This window comes from Macaca thibetana, chromosome 7, assembly GCF_024542745.1.
Source record: "Macaca thibetana thibetana isolate TM-01 chromosome 7, ASM2454274v1, whole genome shotgun sequence".
Lineage (NCBI taxonomy): Eukaryota > Metazoa > Chordata > Mammalia > Primates > Cercopithecidae > Macaca > Macaca thibetana.
The window spans coordinates 124,669,375-124,691,067 of record NC_065584.1 but is presented as its reverse complement, the minus strand read 5'-3'; the positions used below and the strand labels follow the sequence as shown (position 1 = coordinate 124,691,067).

Here is a 21,693-nt window from a genome sequence, read left to right as displayed (position 1 = left end):
GAGCAGGAAGTGCTGAGAGGCACAGGGTGGGGGTGGGGGCGGGGGCTTCCAGAAGAGGCGGGGGCTTCCTGCTTCTGCCTCCTTGGGCAGAAGCAGTGACCACAGGCCCCCATGGCAGGCAGGGCGAGTGGGAGGAGGGTGATTTACAAGGCAGATGGGTCTCTGGCTAGAGCTCAGCCCTGCACTCAGCCAGGGCCACCCCAGGGGCTATAAGAGCACCTAGATTTCTGGAGCAGCTCAGGGACGGGTGCCACGTGAGCCCAGCTTGGCTCCCCCTCCTGGCTGGCCTCCTTCCTGCCCTTCTTCTGCCCGCCTGTGTCTGCCCAGACTCTCCAAAGAGGAACAGTTGGCACCATGTCTCTGCTCAACCCTGTGCTGCTGCCCCCCAGGGTGAAGGCCTATCTGAGCCAAGGGGAGCGCTTCATCAAATGGGATGATGTAAGTGGGGCAGGGGCCTTGGCTTCTGGGGCACTCGGTCGTGGGGGCTGGGCTGCTCCGGGGCTTTGCCGGGACGGGAGGATTGGTTTATGTCTCCTAGGACCCAGGCGCCTGTGTGGTTTGGCCAGGCAGCTGACACCACTGCCTGGATAAACAAACCTGTGGTTAAGGGTGTATGTCCCCGGCTGCAGGGCTAAGCCTCGGTGTCTAGGTGTGAGAAGTTGGTGAGCTGCCTGGTTGGTCACTAGAGGTAGTTTATTTGGGTCTGCATCTCTTCTCCTTCAAACCCCCAAGAGAACAGGAGGAAAGTACAGCCCAGAGCAGAGGCAGGCCAGGAGGAGAGGTGAGCTCGTCCCTGCTCCCAGCACAGATGCTTTGCCCTTGCTCTGGCAGGGCGCTTAGACCCAGCTCCTTCACCCCTCCATCGGGCATCATCCCATCCAGGGAAGCCTTGCTCTCCCCTGCGCTGCTGTGGGGGCAGCCACGAAAGGCCCCTGGGCCTAAGTGAGAACTAGAGGCTTCTGCTTCCAGGGGAGGAACTGATTTGACTTCTGCTACCCCTTGCTGGACTCAGCATTGCTCCCCGATGCATGTCTGCAGGGAAGGGGAAGGCACTGCTGCACCCTGCAGCCCTCGCTCTGCTGTGTCTGTTCCTTCCTACACGGGGCTGCTCCCAGCCTCTGGTTCTCCTGGCCCCTGAAAATGTTCCCTTAGGCCAGGGATTGTCTTAGGCTGGGGAGAACAATATGGAGATCCTCCTTCAGGGAGGGGAGGCTGCTGGGCTGGCCCAGTCTGAGAGTTAGAGTGCTGGGCTGGTCCCAGGAAGGGAAATGAAGGCTGGGTGGGGGAGGGAAGACGGCCCTTAGTGCTAGCTTGGAGGGAGGTGGGATGAGGGGGTCTGGGTCTAGGCCCTTTGGGGCTGGGCTAGGGGATCTCACTGCTCAAGACTACGGGTTGAGGCTCTGTGGTGAGAAGCTTCCTGCTTCCCTAGGAGCGATGTGGGGTTGGTGTAGCATGGTGGTGGTGGCATGGAGGTGACATGCCCCAGGAGCCTGTGGAATGAGGGAAGTGGCTCCGAATGAAAAGCGAAGTGGCCTCTCTCAGTTCCTCTGGGCAGTGTGTGTAACTTGACTGGGCAGAGGGTCACAGGGTGGCAGTGGAGGGGCGGGTTGGCGGCTAGTGGAGACTATCCTTCTTCCTAAGCTGGCACCTGTGTACCTGGCTGTTCCCTTCCCCTCTCCAAGGTAAGGTATTGGATGTTCCCTGGATGCCTGACCTGCACAAGCAAGAATGTCCCAAGCCTAGCCACAGGGCCCGTGCTGCTGTGAGACAGGGCTCTGCTTTCAGGCTGCTTTCGGCACAGTTAGTGGATGACATGGGTATGCTGTGCCATGTTGAATAGGCAGAATACATAGGATGTAACCAAATCCCCACTTTATTTCATCCCCATGGCCTCTTTCCAGTATATTTGGTAGGAGAAGCTCTCCTCCTGGCCGTGGAAAGAAACTCTGCAAGGCCACAAGATATTATTTACTCTCAGGTAACACAGTCCAGTGGTCACTTTTCATCACAAAACCCAGTCCAATGTCAGAAACTGGCTATAATCAAAACTCCAGCCTTTATTTACATTAATGTCTTCTACCCTCCTCCTTCGAGGAATAGTTTCAGGTAGGCTGCAGGCCCCATGGAAAGGGCCTTGGTGGGATTCCCTGCTGGTCCTGCTCAAGGCCCCTCTAGGCATGAGCTGTAGGGAGGGAGGTGGGAAAGGGGCAACCAAGTTATATTTAAATAGGTGCTGTCATAAATTGGCTCATGCTTTCTGAGGCTGGCAGAAGCTTAAAGCTTATTCTTTCTCTGGAGGACATTTTTGAGGATTCTTGGGGGACCCTCCCGTTTGAATGGGGATCTCTTGCTTGAAGTCACCCCAGCATTTCCATTTTAGAGGTCACTCACAACTATGTCTTCAGCCCCTTGTTACTACCTTCAGCTTCCTGTGGCTTTAGGCCCTTTGCCCCCACTCTCCCATGGGCCCACCCTGGACCCCAGCAAATACCCACGCATCTGCTGTCCCAAGGGTGCAGGCTCGTCTGACAGGCCAGCACCCCCGCTCTGCCCCGCACAGTTAGCCCACTGTAGCCCACTAGGTCTCCTGGGCAGAAGTCCGACCTCTGTCTGTTATGCCTACAACTTCAAGGATCACAGGGGCCTGTTGTGAGGTTGGGGGCAAGGGGAGGGAGAGCATGAGGACAAATACCTAATGCATGCAGGGCTTAAAACCTAGATGACGACAGGTTGATAGGAGCAGCAAATCACCATGGCACATGTATACCTATGTAACAAACCTGCACATTCTGCACATGTATCCCAGAACTTAAAGTATCATAATAATAATAATAATAATAATAATAGATCACAAAAGCTCTCCAAGTAGAGATGAAACTCCTCACTAGGCTTAAGGTGGGGGATCAGGCACTCCAGCTCTCCCTTGGGGAGGTAAGAGAATGGAGCTCCCAACACAGCTTTCTCAAAATTGGCTTCCCCACAAAAATTTTCTCTTTCCCCTGTACTCTAACCACCCCTGATCTGAGAACATTTTTTGGATCGTTTACTTTGTAAATGCTGCATTTGGTCTGTTTTAGTGTGTGGCAACTATTGTGCCTTGCTGGAAACCTTAATTTTAATATCTTGCTATATACACATACAAAGACCATTAAACTAAAAGGTAGCCTATGTGCTCTGTGAGTGAGTGGAACAGGATTTTAGAAGGTGAGTTCATTCATTCATTCATTCAATCATTCAGCAAATACCACATTCTAGCGCCAAGCACCAAGCACCAAGCTCAAGGTCTAGCACAGGCTTGTTGTCCTGTTGTCCTGGAGTCCATGAGTCCCTGGTGATTTCCTAGGTGGGCTTCTAGGTCTGTGACCCACATCTCCCTGGTTACTATAGCACATTTCAGGAAGGGTTTTTGGAAGCTGGGGGGCTCGGGTTGTCCTTGAAGTTATTTCAAGCAGAGGAGATTTGGGCACTTAGGTTTGGAGGTGGGAAGGCTTGGTGTCTTTATGGGACAGTTGAATGGATGGGGTAGGAGGTGTTCATGGAGGGAAGAAGGGGCATATGGAAAGTTAGGTGGCATCTGGATTGTGCAGGACCTTAGATGCCGGTGCCGGAGTTTGGGCTCTTGGCTCTCGCTGTGTCAGTCTCTCCTGGGTGGCAGTAGGGAGTCTCCCTCTATGAGGTGAGGTAGGTGCCAAGATCCTGTTTAGGTTCTAGAGGGAGAAAGTCTATTTGGGCTTTAGAAGGGAAAACTCTTCTCTTCCAGAAATGGCATCCCCAAATCCTCTGTCCCTCCCGGTGCTTAGCTCTAGACAACTAAAGGAAATACCTTCAGATTTCTGGGATGGGCACCTCCTGGGAAGATGATGAGCTCTGAAACCCCTGGCCTGGACCAGGGAGGCTTGGCCCGAGGTCTCGGAATAGAGTGCTGGCTCCTTCTCTCTGCAGGAAACTACAATTGCCTCTCCAGTTATCCTCCGTGTGGATCCTAAGGGCTACTACTTATACTGGACATATCAAAGCAAGGTGAGAAAACCCTTGTGTGCCATGGCCCTGGACTCCCGCTTATCCACTGAGGTCAGGCAGCCTCCTGGCTGCACTGAGGTGGAGGCATGGATGATGGGGAGTACAGAATGGCCTGGAAGGATGGCTCCAGGGGCTCCCCTGTGGGTAGGGGCTGTTTGCTCTGGAAAGGAGGATGTAGTCACTCCAACCTGTGGCTACCCAAATGTTCCATCCTTAGCATCCCTTGGGGAGAGAGAGAGACAGGCAAAAGCGCTGCTGCTGAAGGCCGATGCTCTGCCTGTGGCTGTGGGTTGACTTGGGGCTCTGGGAGATGAGAGATAGGCCCCAGCTGTTGGGCAGGAGGACGGGAAGGGGAAGCCGAAGAGGGTCCAGGATGGTGGAGGAGACACTGCAGGCTTCAGCTCCCTGCCAGGGAGGAATGGACAGAGGGGAAGGGAGGAGGATCTGCATGAATAGAGAGAACCTGAGCCATAGGAAGGGAAGGTGGGGTCCAGGTGGACCTGGGCAGCCCTGGCATCTAGAGAGAGGTGTTGGCCAAGATTTAAAGGGCGTGGAAACTCCCTTCTCCCTGTTGCTCATTCTTGACCTGGACTTTTTGTCCCACATCCTTTATTTGCTCCCACCGGGATCTCCCCTACCCCCAGGAGATGGAGTTTCTGGATATCACCAGCATCCGGGACACTCGCTTTGGGAAGTTTGCCAAGATGCCCAAGGTAGGTGTGTCCAGTAGCAGCCCGGGTTCAAGCACAGCTACTAGCTCCATGGGGCAAGGGCAAGGGGTCCCTCTGGGGGTGGGAAGCCTGACTTCTGGAGCACGGGGAATGGTTCCTGGGCTGGACAGCAAGGACCGTGCCTGGAAGCCAAGGAAGGGGAGCGGCTGCTCCTGGGCTCGCCTGGGCTCTGAGCTTCAGAACTGGGCACAGTGAGCTGAGATGGCAGGGATCTGGGAGGAGGGGTCAGCTCCTGCCCCTAAAGTACCCCAGCTTGTCTGGGAGGGGTGGCTTACACCCCCACCCCTGGACTAGTTTGCCTATATTTGTCTAATGCTGGTAGGAAAATTGGAGGAAGGGATTGGTGGGAAGCAGATTTTCTGAGACTGGGAGCTAAGAATCCATCTTCAAACAAAAGTGGCAACAACACACACAGGACTCCCAGGCCTGCCCCCCGCCCGCCTGCCACCTTGGCTAACCTTTTCCTCAGGGCCTCTCCTTCCCATCCCAGCCGCTGGAGTCAGGGACAGGAAGATGCTAAGGCCTGTGGTTCCTGGGATGGGGATGGGATTCTGCCCAGTGGGCCATAGCCCAGGTGGCTGAGGGGAGGGCCAGAGAGAGCCACACTGGGCCTGGGCAGGGAGGGAGCATACCTCCATCCTAACCATGCCACCACGTGCTGCAGAGCCAGAAGCTCCGGGACGTCTTCAACATGGACTTTCCTGACAACAGCTTCCTGCTGAAGACGCTCACCGTGGTGTCTGGCCCGGACATGGTGGACCTCACCTTCCACAACTTCGTCTCCTACAAGGAGAACGTGGGCAAGGTGTGCCAGGGAACACCGGGCCTGGATCTGGGCCCCTGGGATAGCCTGGACTTCCTGAGAGACACAGGCCTGGGCGGGGGTGCTCAGGAGCCTGACTGCTGCTCTCTGTGGTCCTGCAGGTCTGGGCTGAGGACATACTGGCCCTAGTCAAGCATCCGCTGACGGCCAACGCCTCCCGCAGCACCTTCCTGGACAAGATGTAAGCGCCCCCTGCCTGGCCTGAGCCCTGGTGCTAAGTGTGCCAGCCCTGGGCCTTGACGGGCTGCTTTCTGCCCCCCAGCCTCGTGAAGCTCAAGATGCAGCTCAACTCTGAAGGGAAGATTCCAGTGAAGAAGTGAGACCCCCAACCCCTCCCCAGGCTTCCAGGGGCTCCCCAAAGCCTTTCTTCTCTAGTCCTGACTCCTCTCTCTACCTGGTGCCTTTCTCTGCCCCTTCAGCTTTTTCCAGATGTTTCCTGCTGACCGCAAGCGGGTGGAAGCTGCTCTCAGTGCCTGCCACCTCCCTAAAGGCAAGGTGAGTGGATCGACACCCCCCCATCCCCCAGTATCCTTGTCCCCACCAGAAAGCAACTTGGCCAGGAATGGTGGGTCGGGCAGCAGAGATGACATCACAGCCCCAGCCAAGAACCTGGAGAGCCAATCAACCCTGGAGCTGCTGGTTACTGACACTAGGCACGGGGGTGGAGCCAGGGCCAGGGGGTGAGACACTGGGCTCCAAGCAGGTTTGTCTGTATCCCCTACCCTGGGTGGTGGGGGCGCTGGGGCCGTGGTTGGCGGACTGTGTTCAGGGCAGGCAGCAGAAACGGCGTGCATTCCTGTCTAGTGTTGGGAATGGGAGCTGAGAGTGAATGTTTTCAGCCTGGAGGAGCGAGATAAGGTCTGCGGTGGCAGGCGGCAGCCTGCAGGGATCTGGAAGTCTGCAGGGTATCGGGGGAGAGGAACTGAACCAAAGGCGGAAGCTGCCAAGATGCAGACTTCTGCTCTGTACAGAAAAGCATTTTTTTCTTGTCTTTTTAGTTAAGTAATTAAATTTTAATTACAAGTTGTAAGCAGGGTCACCCTATGAGGCACCTTATGTGAATTACAAAAAGTAGCCCTCAGGGCTGATACGGCCCTGAGCCAGGGTTCAAGCTTGGCCAGAGGAAAGGACCTCAGCCCCTGTCCCTGCTTGGCCAGTCCTCTTGTGTGGGTCCCAACCTGTGCCCCATGGAGCATTTTCTCCTGGTAAGAATTTGGAACATTATAAATAAGCAAAACTAAGACCCCCATTGATCACCTGCCCACATGAATCCCAGGACGAGCCTTTACCCCACAGCCACAGCTCTGCGGAGTTGGTGACTCCTTGATGCAGTCAGTCACAGGGATCCAAATGTGTCATTGGGGAGAGGTAGGAATGGGCTCCTGCGGCTCCCCTACAGCCAGCACCACTTACCCGTGGTCAGCACACATCCACCTTCCCTCTCTCCTGCCGCCTGAGCTCCTCCCTTGGCTAAGTCCTCCTTATCTATCTGCTTTCCTTGTGTCTCAGTAGAGGATACTGACCTAACTTTGCTTGGAGCTGAAGCTCCAGAGGCAGGGATGGGTCTGGGGAGATCCAGTTAGACTCTCCTGCTCAGACCCTCTGCTCCAAACTAAGACTGATGTTGGCCTTCCAGTGTGATTCTGAAAGACATTTAATGTTTTTTTGTCGGGGAGGGAAGGAATGCAAAGGTGCAGAATCTATGAATACCACAAATGTACTATTTGTTTCTATTTCTGTAGATTTGCCTATTCTGGTGGTAAAGTAAATGAAATCATAAATATGTGCTCTTCAATGTCATAATTCATTTGTCATAATGTTTTCAAGGTTTGTCCATGTAGTAGCATGCATGAGTACTTCATTCCTTTTTATGGCCTAATAATATTCCATTGTATGGATATACCACATTTTGTTCATCTGTTTATCAGTTGGTAGATGTTTGGGTTTTTCCTACTTTTTGGTTATGAATATTTGTGTACATGATTTTGTGTGAACATGTTTTCAATTCTCTCAGGTATATACTCAGTGATGGAATTGTTGGGTCATGTGGTCACTCTATATTTAACATTTTGAGAAACTGCCAAACTGTTTTCTAAAGTGAGAGCATTGTGTGGGGATTTATTTATCTATCTATCTATTTATTTATTTATTTATTTTTGAGACAGAGTCTCACTTTGTTGCCAAGGGTGGAGTGCAGTGGTACGATCTTGGCTCACTGCAACCTTTGTCTCCCAGGTTCAAGCGATTCTTCTGCCTCAGCCTCCCAAGTAGCTGGGATTACAAGCATGTGCCACCATGCTGGGCTAATTTTTGTATTTTTAGTAGAGATGGGGTTTCACCATTTTGGCCAGGCTGGTCTTGAACTCCTGACCTCAGGTGATCCACCCTCCTTGGCCTCCCAAATTGCTGTGTGGGGTTTTAGTTTCGTCACATCCCACTAACACTTGTGATTGTCTTTTATTTTAGCCATCCTAGTGGGAGTGGTATCTCATTGTGGTTTTGATTTGCATTTCTCTAACAACAAATGATATTGAGCACCTTTTCGTGTGTTTATTGGTCACTTATATATCTTCTTTGGAGAAATACCTGTTCAAATTCAATGTTCATCTTTCAATTGGGTTGTCTTTTCGTTGACTTATCTCTTATCCGATATCTGATTTGCAAATATTTTATCCCATTCTGTGGGTTACCTTTTCACTTTCTTGATGGTGGCCTTTGAAGCACAAAAGTTTTTAATTTTGATGAAGTTTAATTTATCTTTCTTTGTCCCCGTGCTTTTGGTGTCTCCAAATATTATTGTTGAATTGTCCTCCTTTCAATTCTATCAGTTTTTGTTTCTTATATTATGGGGCTCTGTCGTTAGGTGCATATATGTTTGTATGCAAATTGCTTCTTTTTGAATATTTGTCCTCCACTTAAAAAAAACAGCCTACGACCCTGGCAAGCAGCACCATTTCTTCTGACCTCTTTTCTACCTCATTCTGGTCATTCTTAGTTCTGATCCTGCCCCAGCTGATGGAATAGCCACTGTACAAAATCAGGGTCAGAGCAAACCAGCTAAGCATGCTCTCTGCTCAGCAACCAGGGCCTTGAGAAGTGGGTGCTTGGGTGTCCTTGAAGTTCTGTCTGCCTTGAGCCTGCCTTCTGACCAGGTCCCCTTGACCAGGGCTGGGCCGAGTTTGTGGTTCTTAGCTCTGAGAAGGTGAGGGCAGGGGCAATAAGGTGACTATGCCCCTAGAATGACGCCATCAATCCTGAGGACTTCCCAGAACCTGTCTACAAGAGTTTCCTCATGAGCCTCTGTCCTCGGCCAGAAATAGATGAGATCTTCACTTCTTAGTGAGTTTCTTGGGTTGTGCTTTTCATGGGAAAAGGGTGGTGGCCAACGATCCCCTCCTCCCACCTGCCATGCTGGGAATCAGGAGGCTTCACTGGACAAGGGGGTTGTCTAAGCCTCTAGGCCCAAGGGATATGGACCTGCGCTCTTCTCTCTGGCCTGCAGCCATGCTAAGGCCAAACCCTACATGACGAAGGAGCACCTGACCAAATTCATCAACCAGAAACAGCGGGACTCCCGGCTTAACTCCCTGCTGTTCCCGCCAGCACGGCCTGACCAGGTGCAGGGCCTCATCGACAAGTATGAGCCCAGTGGCATCAATGTGCAGAGGGGTGAGAACTAAGGGAACCCCTTGTCCCCTGTGGTCCTGTCCTGCCTTGGCAGCGGGGCTGCAGCCCTGACAGCTCTCTCCTGTCCCCCAGGCCAGTTGTCACCTGAGGGCATGGTCTGGTTTCTCTGTGGGCCAGAGAACAGTGTGCTGGCCCAGGACAAGCTGCTGCTCCACCACGACATGACACAGCCACTCAATCATTACTTCATCAACTCGTCCCACAACACCTACCTGACAGGTGGGCCCTGATAACCTCAGTGCCAACCTCTGCTTTCACAGGGGTTCCCTGCATCCTCCATAGGGGTTGCCCACATGCTGCTGGCCCTGAGAATAAATCAGACCATGATGGAGTGGGGTGGGGGAGAGCTGGGCTGCCTTTGGGTAATGCCCTCACCTCTTCCCCATCCTCTGGCTCAGCCGGCCAGTTCTCAGGCCTCTCCTCGGCTGAGATGTACCGCCAGGTGCTGCTGTCCGGCTGCCGTTGCGTGGAGCTAGATTGCTGGAAGGGGAAACCCCCTGATGAAGAGCCCATTATCACCCACGGCTTCACCATGACCACAGACATCTTCTTCAAAGTGAGACCCAGGGCACAGAGGTGGTAGTGACAGGAAGGGCTCTGGGCCAGAAGCTTTGAGGGGTTGGAGGGCTGAAGCTAGAGAGGAGGAATGGCTGGAAGGCCTCAGACCAGTGGGGACCAGAGGGGATTGGGGGCCAATGGCGGCCATCCAGTTATATGTGTGTATTGAAACTAGGCAGGAGGGAAAAGTGCCATCATGGGACAGGCAGTCAGAATGCTGACCTTCTGTTCATGGAGTCTCCTTCTCCTCCAGGAAGCAATTGAGGCTATTGCAGAAAGCGCCTTTAAGACCTCCCCGTATCCTATCATCCTGTCGTTTGAGAACCATGTGGACTCGTGCGTATCCAGGCTCATTTAGCCACATTCTCACGCAGTCCCCAGTCTCTTGCCTGCAACTGTCCTCCCCGCAACTGCCCCAGCCTCTAGCTGTTGCCTGCAGCTTCTCCCATGTCTCAATATTATCTCCCTAAGGCCCCATGTTCTCCTGCTCAAGTCCCTCCCTCCCTGACCTCCTGGCCCCTGATCTGGGTCATCAAGGGCACAAAAGGATGCATAAGAGGGTTGGTGCTGAGTGACTGAACCCCACCCCCACTTTTGCTCCCTGCAGACCCCGCCAGCAGGCTAAGATGGCTGAGTATTGCCGGACGATCTTTGGGGATATGCTGCTCACAGAGCCCCTGGAAAAGTTCCCAGTGAGTGGGCTTTGCTGTGGGACATTTGGGCCTTGGGCCTGGGAACCTGGGGCAGGGTGAGGACCAGGTTAGGGAAGGAGACACTCCCAAGGATGCTAGGGTTCACTTGGTTAGATGTGAGTCTGGGATCCTGTCACCTACCACGTGTCAGGCTCTGTGCTGGGCTTTGGGGTATGCTAGTGACGAAGACACAGTCCCTGCCTTCAGGTGTATTACCCTCTGGTGAGGAGACAGACAAGTAACCAGGCCATTACAACTCAGTGGTTGTTATGGGAGCACCTGGGGAGTTCTGATCTTGTCTTGGGGGATCCAGGAAGGCTTCCTGGAGGAAGTGATGGACAGGGCTCCTAGAGTAGCCTGTTAGGTCCTCCTGGTGCAGACGGCCTTGGGCCAGGGTCCTATACTCAGGGAGAGCTACAACAAGCGCCAGATGAGCCGCATTCACTCCAAGGGATAAGCTGGATTTATCTCGGTGAGAATGGGATGAGGAGCAGTAGTGAGAGGTGGATCAAGAGGAGTGGTGGACACCAAGGGAGCATGCTTGGCATTAAGGAGCTCAGGCTATGCCATGAAGGTGAGAAGATGGTGCTGACCTGCTCTTCACTCCATAGCTGAAACCAGGTGTCCCCCTGCCCAGCCCTGAGGATCTCAGGGGCAAGATCCTCATCAAGAACAAGAAGAACCAGTTTTCCAGCCCCACCTCCTCCAGTAAGGATCCTGGTGGGGAGGCTGAGGGCAGCAGCCCACACAGTGCCCCTGCAGGTGAGGGCACAGGTGAGTCGGGGAGGACTCTGGTGGGGGTATTAGGAGAAGCTGGAACAGGAGAGGGGCTGGACCTGGAGGAGCCATGCAGGAGCCAGTGCCGACAGAGCTGTCTGTGGCAGTGTGGGCTGGCGAGGAAGGGACTGAGCTGGAGGAGGAGGAGGTGGAAGAGGAAGAGGAGGAGGAGTCAGGAAACCTGGACGAAGAAGAGATTAAGAAGATGCAGTCGGATGAGGTGTGTGGGGGTAGCCCTGGGCCCCCCTGTGTCATCCTTCACTGCTGAGCCCCTGGGTAGGGGCCTTGGGCCACATTCCTGGGCTCTACACCGTCCTCCTCTTCTTTGCCCTCCCCTCTCCTCCTTAGGGCACAGCGGGCCTGGAAGTGACGGCTTATGAGGAGATGTCCAGCCTAGTCAATTACATTCAGCCCACCAAGTTCATCTCCTTTGAGTTCTCTGCTCGTAAGTTAGCATGAGTGGTGTTGGCGGGTGGTCAGGCTAGCCTCAGGAGGAGCCTGTTCCGAGACCAAGCAGCTTGACGGATGGGTAAGAGGAAGGGGGATCTCCCCCTCCCTTGGACTTGGGGCCCTGCCTATAAATACCCAGCCAGGGAGTCAGGCAAAGGGCTTGCTTAAGTGGCAGTGGCTCCCAGTTTCTCTAGTGAGGAACTTGGCACCAAACAGAATGCTCTGGAGTGTGTCGGTGACAGGCTGGGCGTTATGACAGGCCACCTTGGCTGGGATGGCCTGGGGCTCCTGCAGCTGCCTGCAGGCTCTGTGATTCCCAGGGCTGAGCTGTGCTGTGGGCTGGCCCAAGTCCAGAAGCCCTGGCCCTGGGACATGAGACTTCCTGAGAGGGAGTGGAGGCAGAGAAAGTCACCAGAGCATACTGCACCGTCACATTCTTCCCCTTTTGTGCACACCCCGGCTGTTTACCTTTATCTTCTCTGGACACAAGCACAGTACGTTCCTCTCACTCTGTGCATGTCCCGCACACGAGCACCTCTTTCTGTCTCCTCCTGCGCACAGTTGGACTTCTGTGGCACCGACTTCTCATCACTGAACCCACAGCCTGCATCCCCACCTGGGCACACTCATGACATGTACTACACTTAATGTGCCCCTCTCCCCAGACGCGTTCAGCCATAGCTTACACACCTCACTCCCTGTGCACATCAAAGCACGTGTTCACATTTCATGTGTGCACAGCATGTTACTGACCCCCTAGGCTCAGCCTGGCATGTTCCCCATGCCCTCTGTGTCCATCTATGGCATGTGGGCCTCACTCTCCACATCCACGGCACACACCCCACCCCTGTGCCTACACACTGAGAACACCTCTCACCCCAGCAGCACTGTGATCCATACACTTCTCCCAGAGGTTGGTCCCTAAACCTCAGGCCTCAGTGGAAATGCTGGGTTGGAGGCATCTCCATAGGCCTAAGGGAGCTGCCCCAAAGGCGAGGCCAAGACTGAGGGAGGGGACAGCCTGATAAGACTCCTCCCCTCCCTTTCTCCCCTATATAGAAAAGAACCGAAGTTATGTCATCTCGTCCTTCACAGAACTCAAGGCATATGACCTGCTCTCCAAGGCCTCGGTGCAGTTTGTGGAGTATCCTTGAGGCTTCCGTGGCCAGGGTCCCTGGCTGGGGTGGGGAGCTAGAGGAGGGCCTGGGGACAGGGCCCCCACGGTAAGCTGTTAGGTCCTCCTGGTGCAGACGGCCTTGGGCTAGGGTCCTATACTCTGGGACAGCTACAACAAGCGCCAGATGAGCCGCATTTACCCCAAGGGAACCCGCATGGACTCCTCCAACTACATGCCCCAGATGTTCTGGAATGCTGGATGCCAGATGGTTGCCCTCAACTTCCAGACGATGGGTGAGGGCATTCCCAGGCCCCTAAGAATCCTTCCCTGGTCCCTGTGCCCCCTACCTTTATATCCCTGAGGGGTCTTTGGAACAGCCTGGGGAGTCCTCCTGTTTGTGTAGACTCTGGGAACATGCCCGGGTATGTGAGAATTTGGGGGTAGAAATGCACTAGCCTGTGTGCCTGCGCATACGTGATGGATGTGAAGATGCCAGGCTGGCCGCTCCACCCAGGTGTGTCTGTGGGCCACCTGCCCCAGCTGCCCCAGCTCCCACAACAGGCGCTCGGCCTGGCTGTGGCTTTGCTCCTTGCTGCCTCGAGGCTATGGACCCTGCCTAAGAGAGGAGACACCCCAAGGAACCAGACTGGGATAGGAGAAGCCCTCATCCTCATGGTCCACCCAACCTCCCCATTCACCAGACAGCAAATGCTGGGAATGGAGGAAATGGAGACTGGGCACAGCCACAGAGCTGGGCCTTCCTCACTGAGTGTCCTTGTCCCTCCAGACTTGCCCATGCAGCAGAACATGGCAGTGTTTGAGTTCAATGGGCAGAGCGGCTACCTCCTCAAGCACGAGTTCATGCGCCGGCCGGACAAGCAGTTCAACCCCTTCTCAGTGGACCGCATCGACGTGGTGGTGGCCACCACCCTTTCTATCACGGCAAGGCCCTGGGACAGACAAGTGCCCGGGAGGCTGAGGTCTTGAGTAGAAGGGCACAGGAGCCCACCCCTCACTCAACTCCCAACCCCCTCCCCTGATATCCTGGAAACTTCAGCCCCAGCCAGTTCCTGCAGTAGCAAGTTGCCTTGGAAACTGCCTCCTCCTCAGCACTGGAGGCTGCCACTTGGTCCCCATGGAAACCAACGGGAAGGGCTGAGGCTGGGGTGGGGGAGGGGAGGAAGAGTGGGCAGAGTGGGGCAGCCAGAGCCCCAGGTCCTGGGGGAAGGCGTTGTTCCCTCTTTGACTGGGGAGGGAGGTGGGAGGCCCGCCTCTTCCCTTCATGCTAGAAGCACCCTGGTCCTCAGAGCTTAGCTGTAACCCGTGGGCTACACAGCCTCTACTCGTGGCCAGAGCTGAATGAGCTTCTTCATAACACCCAAGAACGAATGCTTCAGCTCTACGGAGCCGGGGCCCCAGATGCTTGGGGAAGGGCCTGGGTGGGGATTTGATGCTGGTGTCCCTGGGCCTCCGCCCCCAGGTGATCTCTGGGCAGTTCCTGTCAGAACGCAGCGTGCGCACCTATGTGGAAGTGGAGCTGTTTGGCCTTCCTGGGGACCCCAAGAGGCGCTACCGAACTAAGCTGTCACCCAGTACCAATTCCATCAATCCTGTCTGGAAGGAGGAGCCCTTTGTCTTTGAGAAGGTGGGGGCCAGGGCATGGCAGGGCAGAGTCTGTCTATTCTCGGCCTCTACTTACAGACAAAAGGAAGTAAACAAGGCACCTCCTTGACCTTCTTCCTCCTCCTCTTTCCACCCCTCACCCTGGTGCAAAACCCAAGTTTACAGAAGTTTCCTTGGTAGGCAGAGTGTGTGTGTGTGTGTGTGTGTGTGTGTGTGTGTGTGTGTGTGTGAGGATTAGAGGCAGAAATGTGAACTCAGGGTTGAGGGTCCCATGGGGCTCTTTTGCCCCACTGGATACCCACTAGCAAAGCTGCCAAGTGCTGTCTGCACCAGGTCCCCTCAGCCCTGGGCTGCACATCTCGCCCTCCTCCCCTGTGTGGAACCAGCCACGGCATGAGCTGTGGGGATGTCTTTGTATATGGCCTAGAATGTGCTGTCGGTCTGTCCCCACCAAATCTGGTGACACTCACCATGTTCTCACAGTGATGCTGAGACTTCTGGAGCCAGGGAGCAGGACAGCTTGGCTCCCTTTTCCCCTCCCAGCCTGTCATGTCCCCAACTCTCCCCAGATCTTGGTGCCTGAGCTGGCCTCTCTCAGGGTGGCTGTGATGGAGGAAGGCAACAAGTTTCTTGGACACCGCATCATCCCCATCAATGCCCTAAATTCTGGTAAGGAGCGGGGTCCTTCTTCACTGTTCCAAGATCAGCAGCAGGAGCCTGTGCACAGGGTGGGGCAGCTTCTGGGAGGGCGCCTGGAGTGAGGCCTTACCTAAGCCCTCACATTTCAAGCAGTAGGGCAGGAACAGTACCTCTCCAGGAACCTGACAGAGGTGGGAACTCTGCCCACCTAACAGAATTGCTGTAATTTTCTGAAACGGCTGGGGCAGTTTCTCAAGTAGCTGACACTTATGGGCATTTAAAATGTGCTAAGGGCTTATAATACATTCTCACAATAACCACATGAGTAGACACTCATCCCCTCTTCACAGATGAGGAAAGTCTCAGAGAGTTAAAGTAACTGGCTGAAGTCACACAGCCAGGATGGTGCAGTGCCAGACTCAGACCCTTGGGTCCTGGGCTGTGTGTGCACAGCACTGGCAGGAATGGGCTCTGGCTCACTGCCAACCCCGTCCTGTCTGACAGGGTACCACCACCTGTGCCTACACAGTGAGAGCAACATGCCCCTCACCATGCCTGCGCTCTTCGTCTTCCTGGAGATGAAGGACTACGTACCTGGTGCCTGGGCAGGTAGGAGCCCATGGCATGCCAGGAGCCCCAGGGTGTCTGTTCCCCTTCCTTCCCATCCAGCCAGCCTCCAGAGTGGGGTGAGATCCAGATGGGGCATCCTGGAGTGGGTGAGGACAGGGGAGGCTTCCAGGCACATCTCCATATACACCATGTTGTAATGTCCTGTGCACCCACCCAGATCTCACTGTGGCCCTCGCCAACCCCATCAAGTTCTTCAACGCCCATGACAAGAGGTCTGTGAAGCTCAAGGAGGTCATGGGAGGGCTGCCTGAGGTCTGTGTTGCCTGCACGGCTGCCAGGGGCTCACCAGAGCTCGGCCCTATTTGTGGGAGAGGATGGGGGGAGGGCCGAGTCCCAGGCTCGGGGAGAGAGGGCTGTCAAGCCCCCTTCCTAACCTGCTCTCCCTACACAGAAGCCCTTCCCACTAGCGAGTCCAGTTGCCAGCCAGGTCAATGGTGCATTGGCCCCAAGGAGCAATGGGTCACCAGGTATGAGCTTCGTTCTGCACACCTATTGGAGGCACCTCCACCTCTGCACCCACAGACACTTCCCTTTAAAAAATTTCACCTGGGGAAGGAAGGGCTGTGTCTGAAACCTCAGTGCCAGGAAAGTGCGGGGCAGGGGGCACATACTGCGACTCCCAAGGGGCGGGGTGGGGGAGGCGAATGGAGCCAAGAGGCCCCCCGGAGCACCTGCCAGCCCAGCCCATGGCTCTTGCAGCAGCCAGGGCCTGGGCCAGGGAAGAGGCTATGAAAGAAGTTGCGGGTAAGGCCTGCTGAGCCCGGTGATCTCGGGGATGAGCCTGGGGCGGGTCCGGGGCTCCTTGGGGGTTGGACGGGCAGGGCGGCCTGGCTGGTGGTGTGCTTCATCCGGGCCTCTGCAGAGCCACGGACCGCCAGCCTGGAGGAGCTCCGGGAGCTAAAGGGCGTCGTGAAGCTGCAGCGGCGGCACGAGAAGGAGCTGCGGGAGTTGGAGCGGCGCGGAGCGCGGCGCTGGGAGGAGCTGCTGCAGCGGGGCGCGGCGCAGCTGGCCGAGCTCGGGCCACGGGGCGCGGGGGGTGGCGGGGCCGGCAAGCTCGGCCCGGGCAAAGGCTCTCGCAAGAAGAGGTAAGGCCCGTGGCGGTGCCCTGCCCTCTGCAGCGCGGGCGGCGGAGGATCTCAGGGCCTGTCCCCACGTGGCCTCCCCAGGAGCCTGCCTTGCGAGGAGAGCGCCGGAGCCGCGCTGGGCGAGAGCCCTGAGGGCATGGACGCGCGCGTGCGGGAGCTGAAGGACAGGCTGGAGCTGGAGCTGCTGCGGCAGGGCGAGGAGCAGTACGAGTGCGTTCTGAAGCGCAAGGAGCAGCACGCGGCCGAGGTGGCCTGGAGGGGCGGGGCGACAACCCCACCAGCCCCACCGACCCCACCCCCACCACCCCATCCACTCCTCCCACCGACCCCGCCTCCCTACCGACTCCCCCGCCACCGACCTATCCCACCCTTCCACCGACACCCCCACCAACTCCCTCTGCCCAACAAAGGGCTTCTCGCCAAACCTGCTTCCTCTCCCCGCAGCAAATCTCCAAAATGATGGAGCTGGCCAGAGAGAAACAGGCGGCAGAGCTGAAGGCCCTGAAGGAGACGGCGGAGATGTACGACTGCCTCCCTCCCACACCTGCCTCACCTCCCAGCAAGGGCTCGGCCGCCCAAAACAGCTCCTTCATGCCTGTCTCTCTGCAGCGACACCAAAGAGATGAAGAAAAAGCTGGAGACCAAGAGACTGGAGCGGATCCAGGGCATGACCAAAGTCACCGCAGATAAGATGGCTCAGGAGAGGTGAGCCCTGGAGGGGAGGCCCAGGGCTGGGCAGATCCCACTTCAGGTGGAAAGGGGCCTCTCTACAAGTGGATCCTGACTCACTTCCCAAAGATGCACCTGTCCCCTGGCTCTCCAAAAAGCGGATCCCACCTGTCACCTTTGACCAGAGTGTCCTCCTCAGACAAAACACGGAGGCCAACACTACATGGGCAGAGCCCTGGAGGCAGCCAAGCCTGCAGGGAGGGAGCTGAGGCCTTGGGACTGCAGCCTGTCCATTGTGGTGACACTGTTTCCCACGGAAGCCTTAAAGGACAGCGTGTTTTGGTGGGGAAATGGTTCCCTCAGAGGGCCCCATGACTCCCAGCGGCCCCTACGTACTCCTTGGGTCCCCACGCCTGCCCCCAGCTGGTTCCTGCCCTATGTTGGATTTCTCATTTGCCTACACCCTGCGTAGACTGCATGTTACCCTACTCTCCCTAGGGGCTTTCTCCCTTTTCTAAAACTCCAATTACACCAACAGGTTGAAGAGAGAGATTAACAGCTCCCACATCCAGGAAGTAGTGCAGGTGATCAAGCAGGTGTGTAAGGCCTGTGTTCTTCCTAAACACACACACACACACACACACAATCTCGCTCTTCACGAGTGGGAAGGGGTGGCCCCAGGCCCTGACTTTGCCCTTAGGAGATGCACTGTCCAGCGCCGTCCATGCAGCTGGGGTGGAAGGGGACATCCTGGGGTTCTGGCCTGTGTATGGAGGTTGGGGTACCAGCCTGAAGGGGTCTATCTCTGGCCAGTTCTCATGTGTGGAAATGATATGGGCTAACGCCCGTATCAGGGCCAGGGAAGGCTGGGACTGGCAAGGGTCGGGGGATGAGGAGGGAGTGAGGAGGCTTCCTGAGGTGCCAAGGAGTTGGAAGAGAGAATGGACCTGAAGCTCCCCTGGGGATCATTAACCACAGAACAGAGCTGCCACCTACTGGGTCCTGACCTGTGCCAGGCACTCTGCCAGGTGCCTCACATGAGCTGTCTTGTATAATCTTTTACAGTCCAGTGAGACAGGTGCTGCTATCCTTATCTTACAAATTTAAAAAACTACCTAAATGTTAAGGAATTTGCCCAAGGTCTTACAACTAGTTAGCTGGGATTACAGCTGGATTCTGACCCAGCTTGCCTGTCTATGCTGTCCTGATTCTCTGCCATCCACTCCCACCCAGATGACAGAGAACTTGGAGAAGCACCAGGAGAAGCTGGAAGAGAAGCAGGCTGCTTGCCTGGAACAGATACGGGAGATGGAAAAGCAGGTAACAGATTCACTACGGGGGCCCCCAGCAGAACTGAATGGGTTCTGGGGTGTAAAGGGGCCCTGCCCCAGGGAGCTGCCAGTCAGAGGGCAGGGAAGGGGCCATCATCCTTCACTGTGGGGTCCCGAGGCCCTTTCAAATGAGGCAGCTCTGCAGATCTCTGCCTGGCTGGGATCCCTTTCTTGACAGGCTCCTGATGGGCTCCACCACTCCCCCACCCCGCCTCTCACCCCAGTCTCCTAGGAGCTCCGAACATGGATACTGGGCATCTCCTTTTCCCACTGTCCAGGGAGTGAGGGTGGACAGGGGGCCCTCCTGAGCCAGGCAGGCGTCCTTGCTGTCTCCACAGTTCCAGAAGGAGGCGCTGGCAGAGTACGAGGCCAGGATGAAGGGTCTGGAGGCAGAGGTGAAGGAGTCGGTGAGGGCCTGCTTCAGGACCTGCTTTCCCTCTGAGACCAAGGACAAGCCTGAGAGGGACTGCGAGTGCCCCCCAGAGCTGTGTGAGCAGGACCCAGTCGTAGCAAAGACAGATGTCCAGGAGAGCCGCCTTTGATGCCTCCATCCCACTGGGACATTTAGCAAGGATGTTCAGCCCCTTCTCTGGGATGTTCTTCTATTCCCCCAGGAAAAAGGAGCCCCAGCCTTCTGAGGCTGTGGGAACCTGTGGCTGCCTTGGACGCTGCAGCCCCCTCCTCAACGGCCAGGCCAGAGGCCGAGACAGGACCTAGGCACCCTCACAGCAGCGCCTCTGGGGCCTAGAAGTCTTCGCAAGCTGACTTCCTACCCCCACATCTCTAGATAAGTGTCATATATTTGTTGAAGGCAAAAGACTATGGACTTGGAGGCAGAAAGTGGGGTCCTGGCCCCGCTCTGCCTTTCCTATTGAGCAACCAGCGGTACCCCACTCTGGGCTCAGTTTCCTCACCTGGAGGGTTGGACCCACCCACCTGGAACCTCCACTCTAGCCCCAAACCCTCCTGCCCCAATGTTAGCAGCTCTGCCAGGCTTCCAGGCCCCATCAGGCCTGCCCTGAGTTGGCCTTGTCCACTCCTAGAGGCAGAGCCTGGCACTACCTCACAGCTCCCTGGGGACGGCCACTCCCCGGCTGAGGGCCCACCCCTCCCCTCTGCCTGTCCAGAACAGGAGGCTGAAATGGAAAAGCTGCCTCAGCCCTGCTTGGCTGAGTCACGCGGGGCAGTGGCCTCTCGGGTGCTCTTCCACCCTGAACCTGGCTCACCCCTCTTCCTAGGCCTGGGGGCAGACTGTTCCTAGCATGTACCCCTCTCAGGCTGCCTGCCTGACAATGTCAGCATCATTTGCTCTCCTGAATTTATGAGGTTTATTTATTTTTCTCCTTCCTGCTCCTATTAAAGAACCTCATCCCAGTGTTTCCTGCTTAAGCCTGGTCTCTATTCTACAGGTAGGAAATGGGGAGCAGGGTAGTGGAATGCCCCTGAAATGAAACAGGCTGGGGAAAAAATCTCTGGGGAGCTGAACCCAGGGTTAGGTCCTGTCCAGAGTCCAGTGAAACGGCCCTGCCTCTGGGCTTGAAGAGGATTCATTTCCCCTTCTGCTGGCCCTGATGCCACAATCACTGGAAAATTATGTCACTCCCACTTTGCCCCCACACAGATGTGGCCCTTCATTGTTTCCACTCTCAGGGTTGGAGCAGAAGAGCTGAGTACAAAGATGTCCCCTATTTTGGGGGCAACTCCAAACTTTTAGGCAATCTAGGCCCCTTTAGGAAGACAGAGTGGTTGGATGCTCAGGCCCCTATGGCAGCTTTGGTTGACCTCAAAACTTGTTGTAGAGGGGCTGGTGGGCAGCCACTCACAGCACCGATGACATGATCCCATGTCCCAGATAGGGACAGGCAGTGTCTTAGGAGGGGCAGAGGGGGTTGATTCTGGGAAGAGGTTGTGTTCTTATTAGAGAGTTACAGCAGATGCCATCAGCTGTGAGCACCTGTTCCTCTGGAAGGCAAACAGGTCCTCCTGCCCGCACCCTGCCATCCCATCCCTCTGGGAGTCTGACCTCTGGGATTCTGCCAGGCCCTGGCTGTAGGGTGAGGTAAGGGGGCCTGATCATTTACTGGGCTAAGGCCTAGCATTGATCAGCCTGCTCCCTACATCACTACAGACTGGATACACTGCGGCAGACCACCTACACCCCAGGGCAGTGCCCTATGTTCAACCTTTCTGCCGGGCACTGGGCTGTAAAGGTGAGGATTCAGGCCTAGAGGAACTCACTGATCCAGGCATGTGCACGTAAGCCAGAGCCAGAGCTCAGTGGAGCCCGCTGGGCAGCCCCCAGATTTTGCTGATGACTGTTCAGGAGAAGGAAAAGCTGCCTTCCCCTCGCCTCTGGGCCAGGTTATGCAGAGTCTCTGGGCTCCCAGTTTGGAGCTGGGTAGCCCAGGAATGGGGAAGGTGATGCAATTCTGCCCCTGGAGACAGCTCTGCACAGCAGACTGGGACCTTCCCATGTGGCCAGGCCTGGATACCCGCCTCCTTGCTTTCCTCCCAAAAAGGCAAGGTGTCCCTTGGGCAAATGCCATCTCTGGGCCTTGGAGATGAATTAGTCTCTTGCTGCAGGTGATGTACAGAGGAAGAGCTGACGCCCTCCCTTGGGGTACTGGGGCAGGTGAAGGACACCTGGGTTCCATCACTGCTATGTATCTGTGGGACTGGGGCAAGGCTCCCTTTCACCCCTCATGCCTCAGTTTCACCTTTTGCACAAAGAGAAGGGTCTCTACCCTTTTCCCAATCCCATTGCTGACTCAGACTCGAGTCCCCTGCTGACTCACCCCGCCCCCTGCATCCCCTGAGCAGCCCTCTGGATCTCCCAGACACGTGCCACCAGGCCCTACCCT

General features: G+C 55.9%; 1 protein-coding gene and 1 long non-coding RNA gene across 6 annotated transcripts in view; one reads left to right on the top strand and one right to left on the bottom strand.

The window, feature by feature from the left end:
- LOC126959903 (uncharacterized) overlaps window positions 1–21,693 on the bottom strand; it is a 134,835-nt gene that overhangs the window by 69,820 nt on the left and 43,322 nt on the right. The gene's annotated exons all lie outside the window — the stretch shown is intronic.
- On the top strand, window positions 51–20,209 carry PLCB2 (phospholipase C beta 2). 5 transcript variants are annotated; one of them, XM_050799395.1, is made up of 32 exons: window positions 51–438; window positions 3,943–4,020; window positions 4,665–4,733; window positions 5,416–5,556; window positions 5,676–5,755; window positions 5,837–5,890; window positions 5,994–6,069; window positions 8,813–8,913; window positions 9,077–9,243; window positions 9,334–9,480; window positions 9,660–9,817; window positions 10,073–10,155; window positions 10,427–10,511; window positions 11,123–11,285; window positions 11,396–11,508; window positions 11,637–11,733; window positions 12,798–12,882; window positions 13,024–13,148; window positions 13,643–13,797; window positions 14,336–14,500; window positions 15,048–15,147; window positions 15,622–15,726; window positions 15,905–15,999; window positions 16,139–16,214; window positions 16,447–16,491; window positions 16,610–16,832; window positions 16,914–17,079; window positions 17,277–17,353; window positions 17,442–17,537; window positions 18,040–18,097; window positions 18,735–18,821; window positions 19,171–20,209. In XM_050799395.1, the coding sequence occupies exons 1-32, from the start codon at window positions 355–357 to the stop codon at window positions 19,372–19,374; spliced, it is 3,558 nt and encodes a 1,185-aa protein (XP_050655352.1). In that variant the 5' UTR covers window positions 51–354; the 3' UTR covers window positions 19,375–20,209. The 5 variants fall into 5 exon arrangements, 4 of the variants coding, with proteins under 4 accessions (XP_050655352.1, XP_050655355.1, XP_050655354.1 ...); XM_050799397.1 differs by having other exon boundaries at window positions 77–438; window positions 11,123–11,273; XM_050799396.1 differs by having other exon boundaries at window positions 77–438; window positions 16,450–16,491.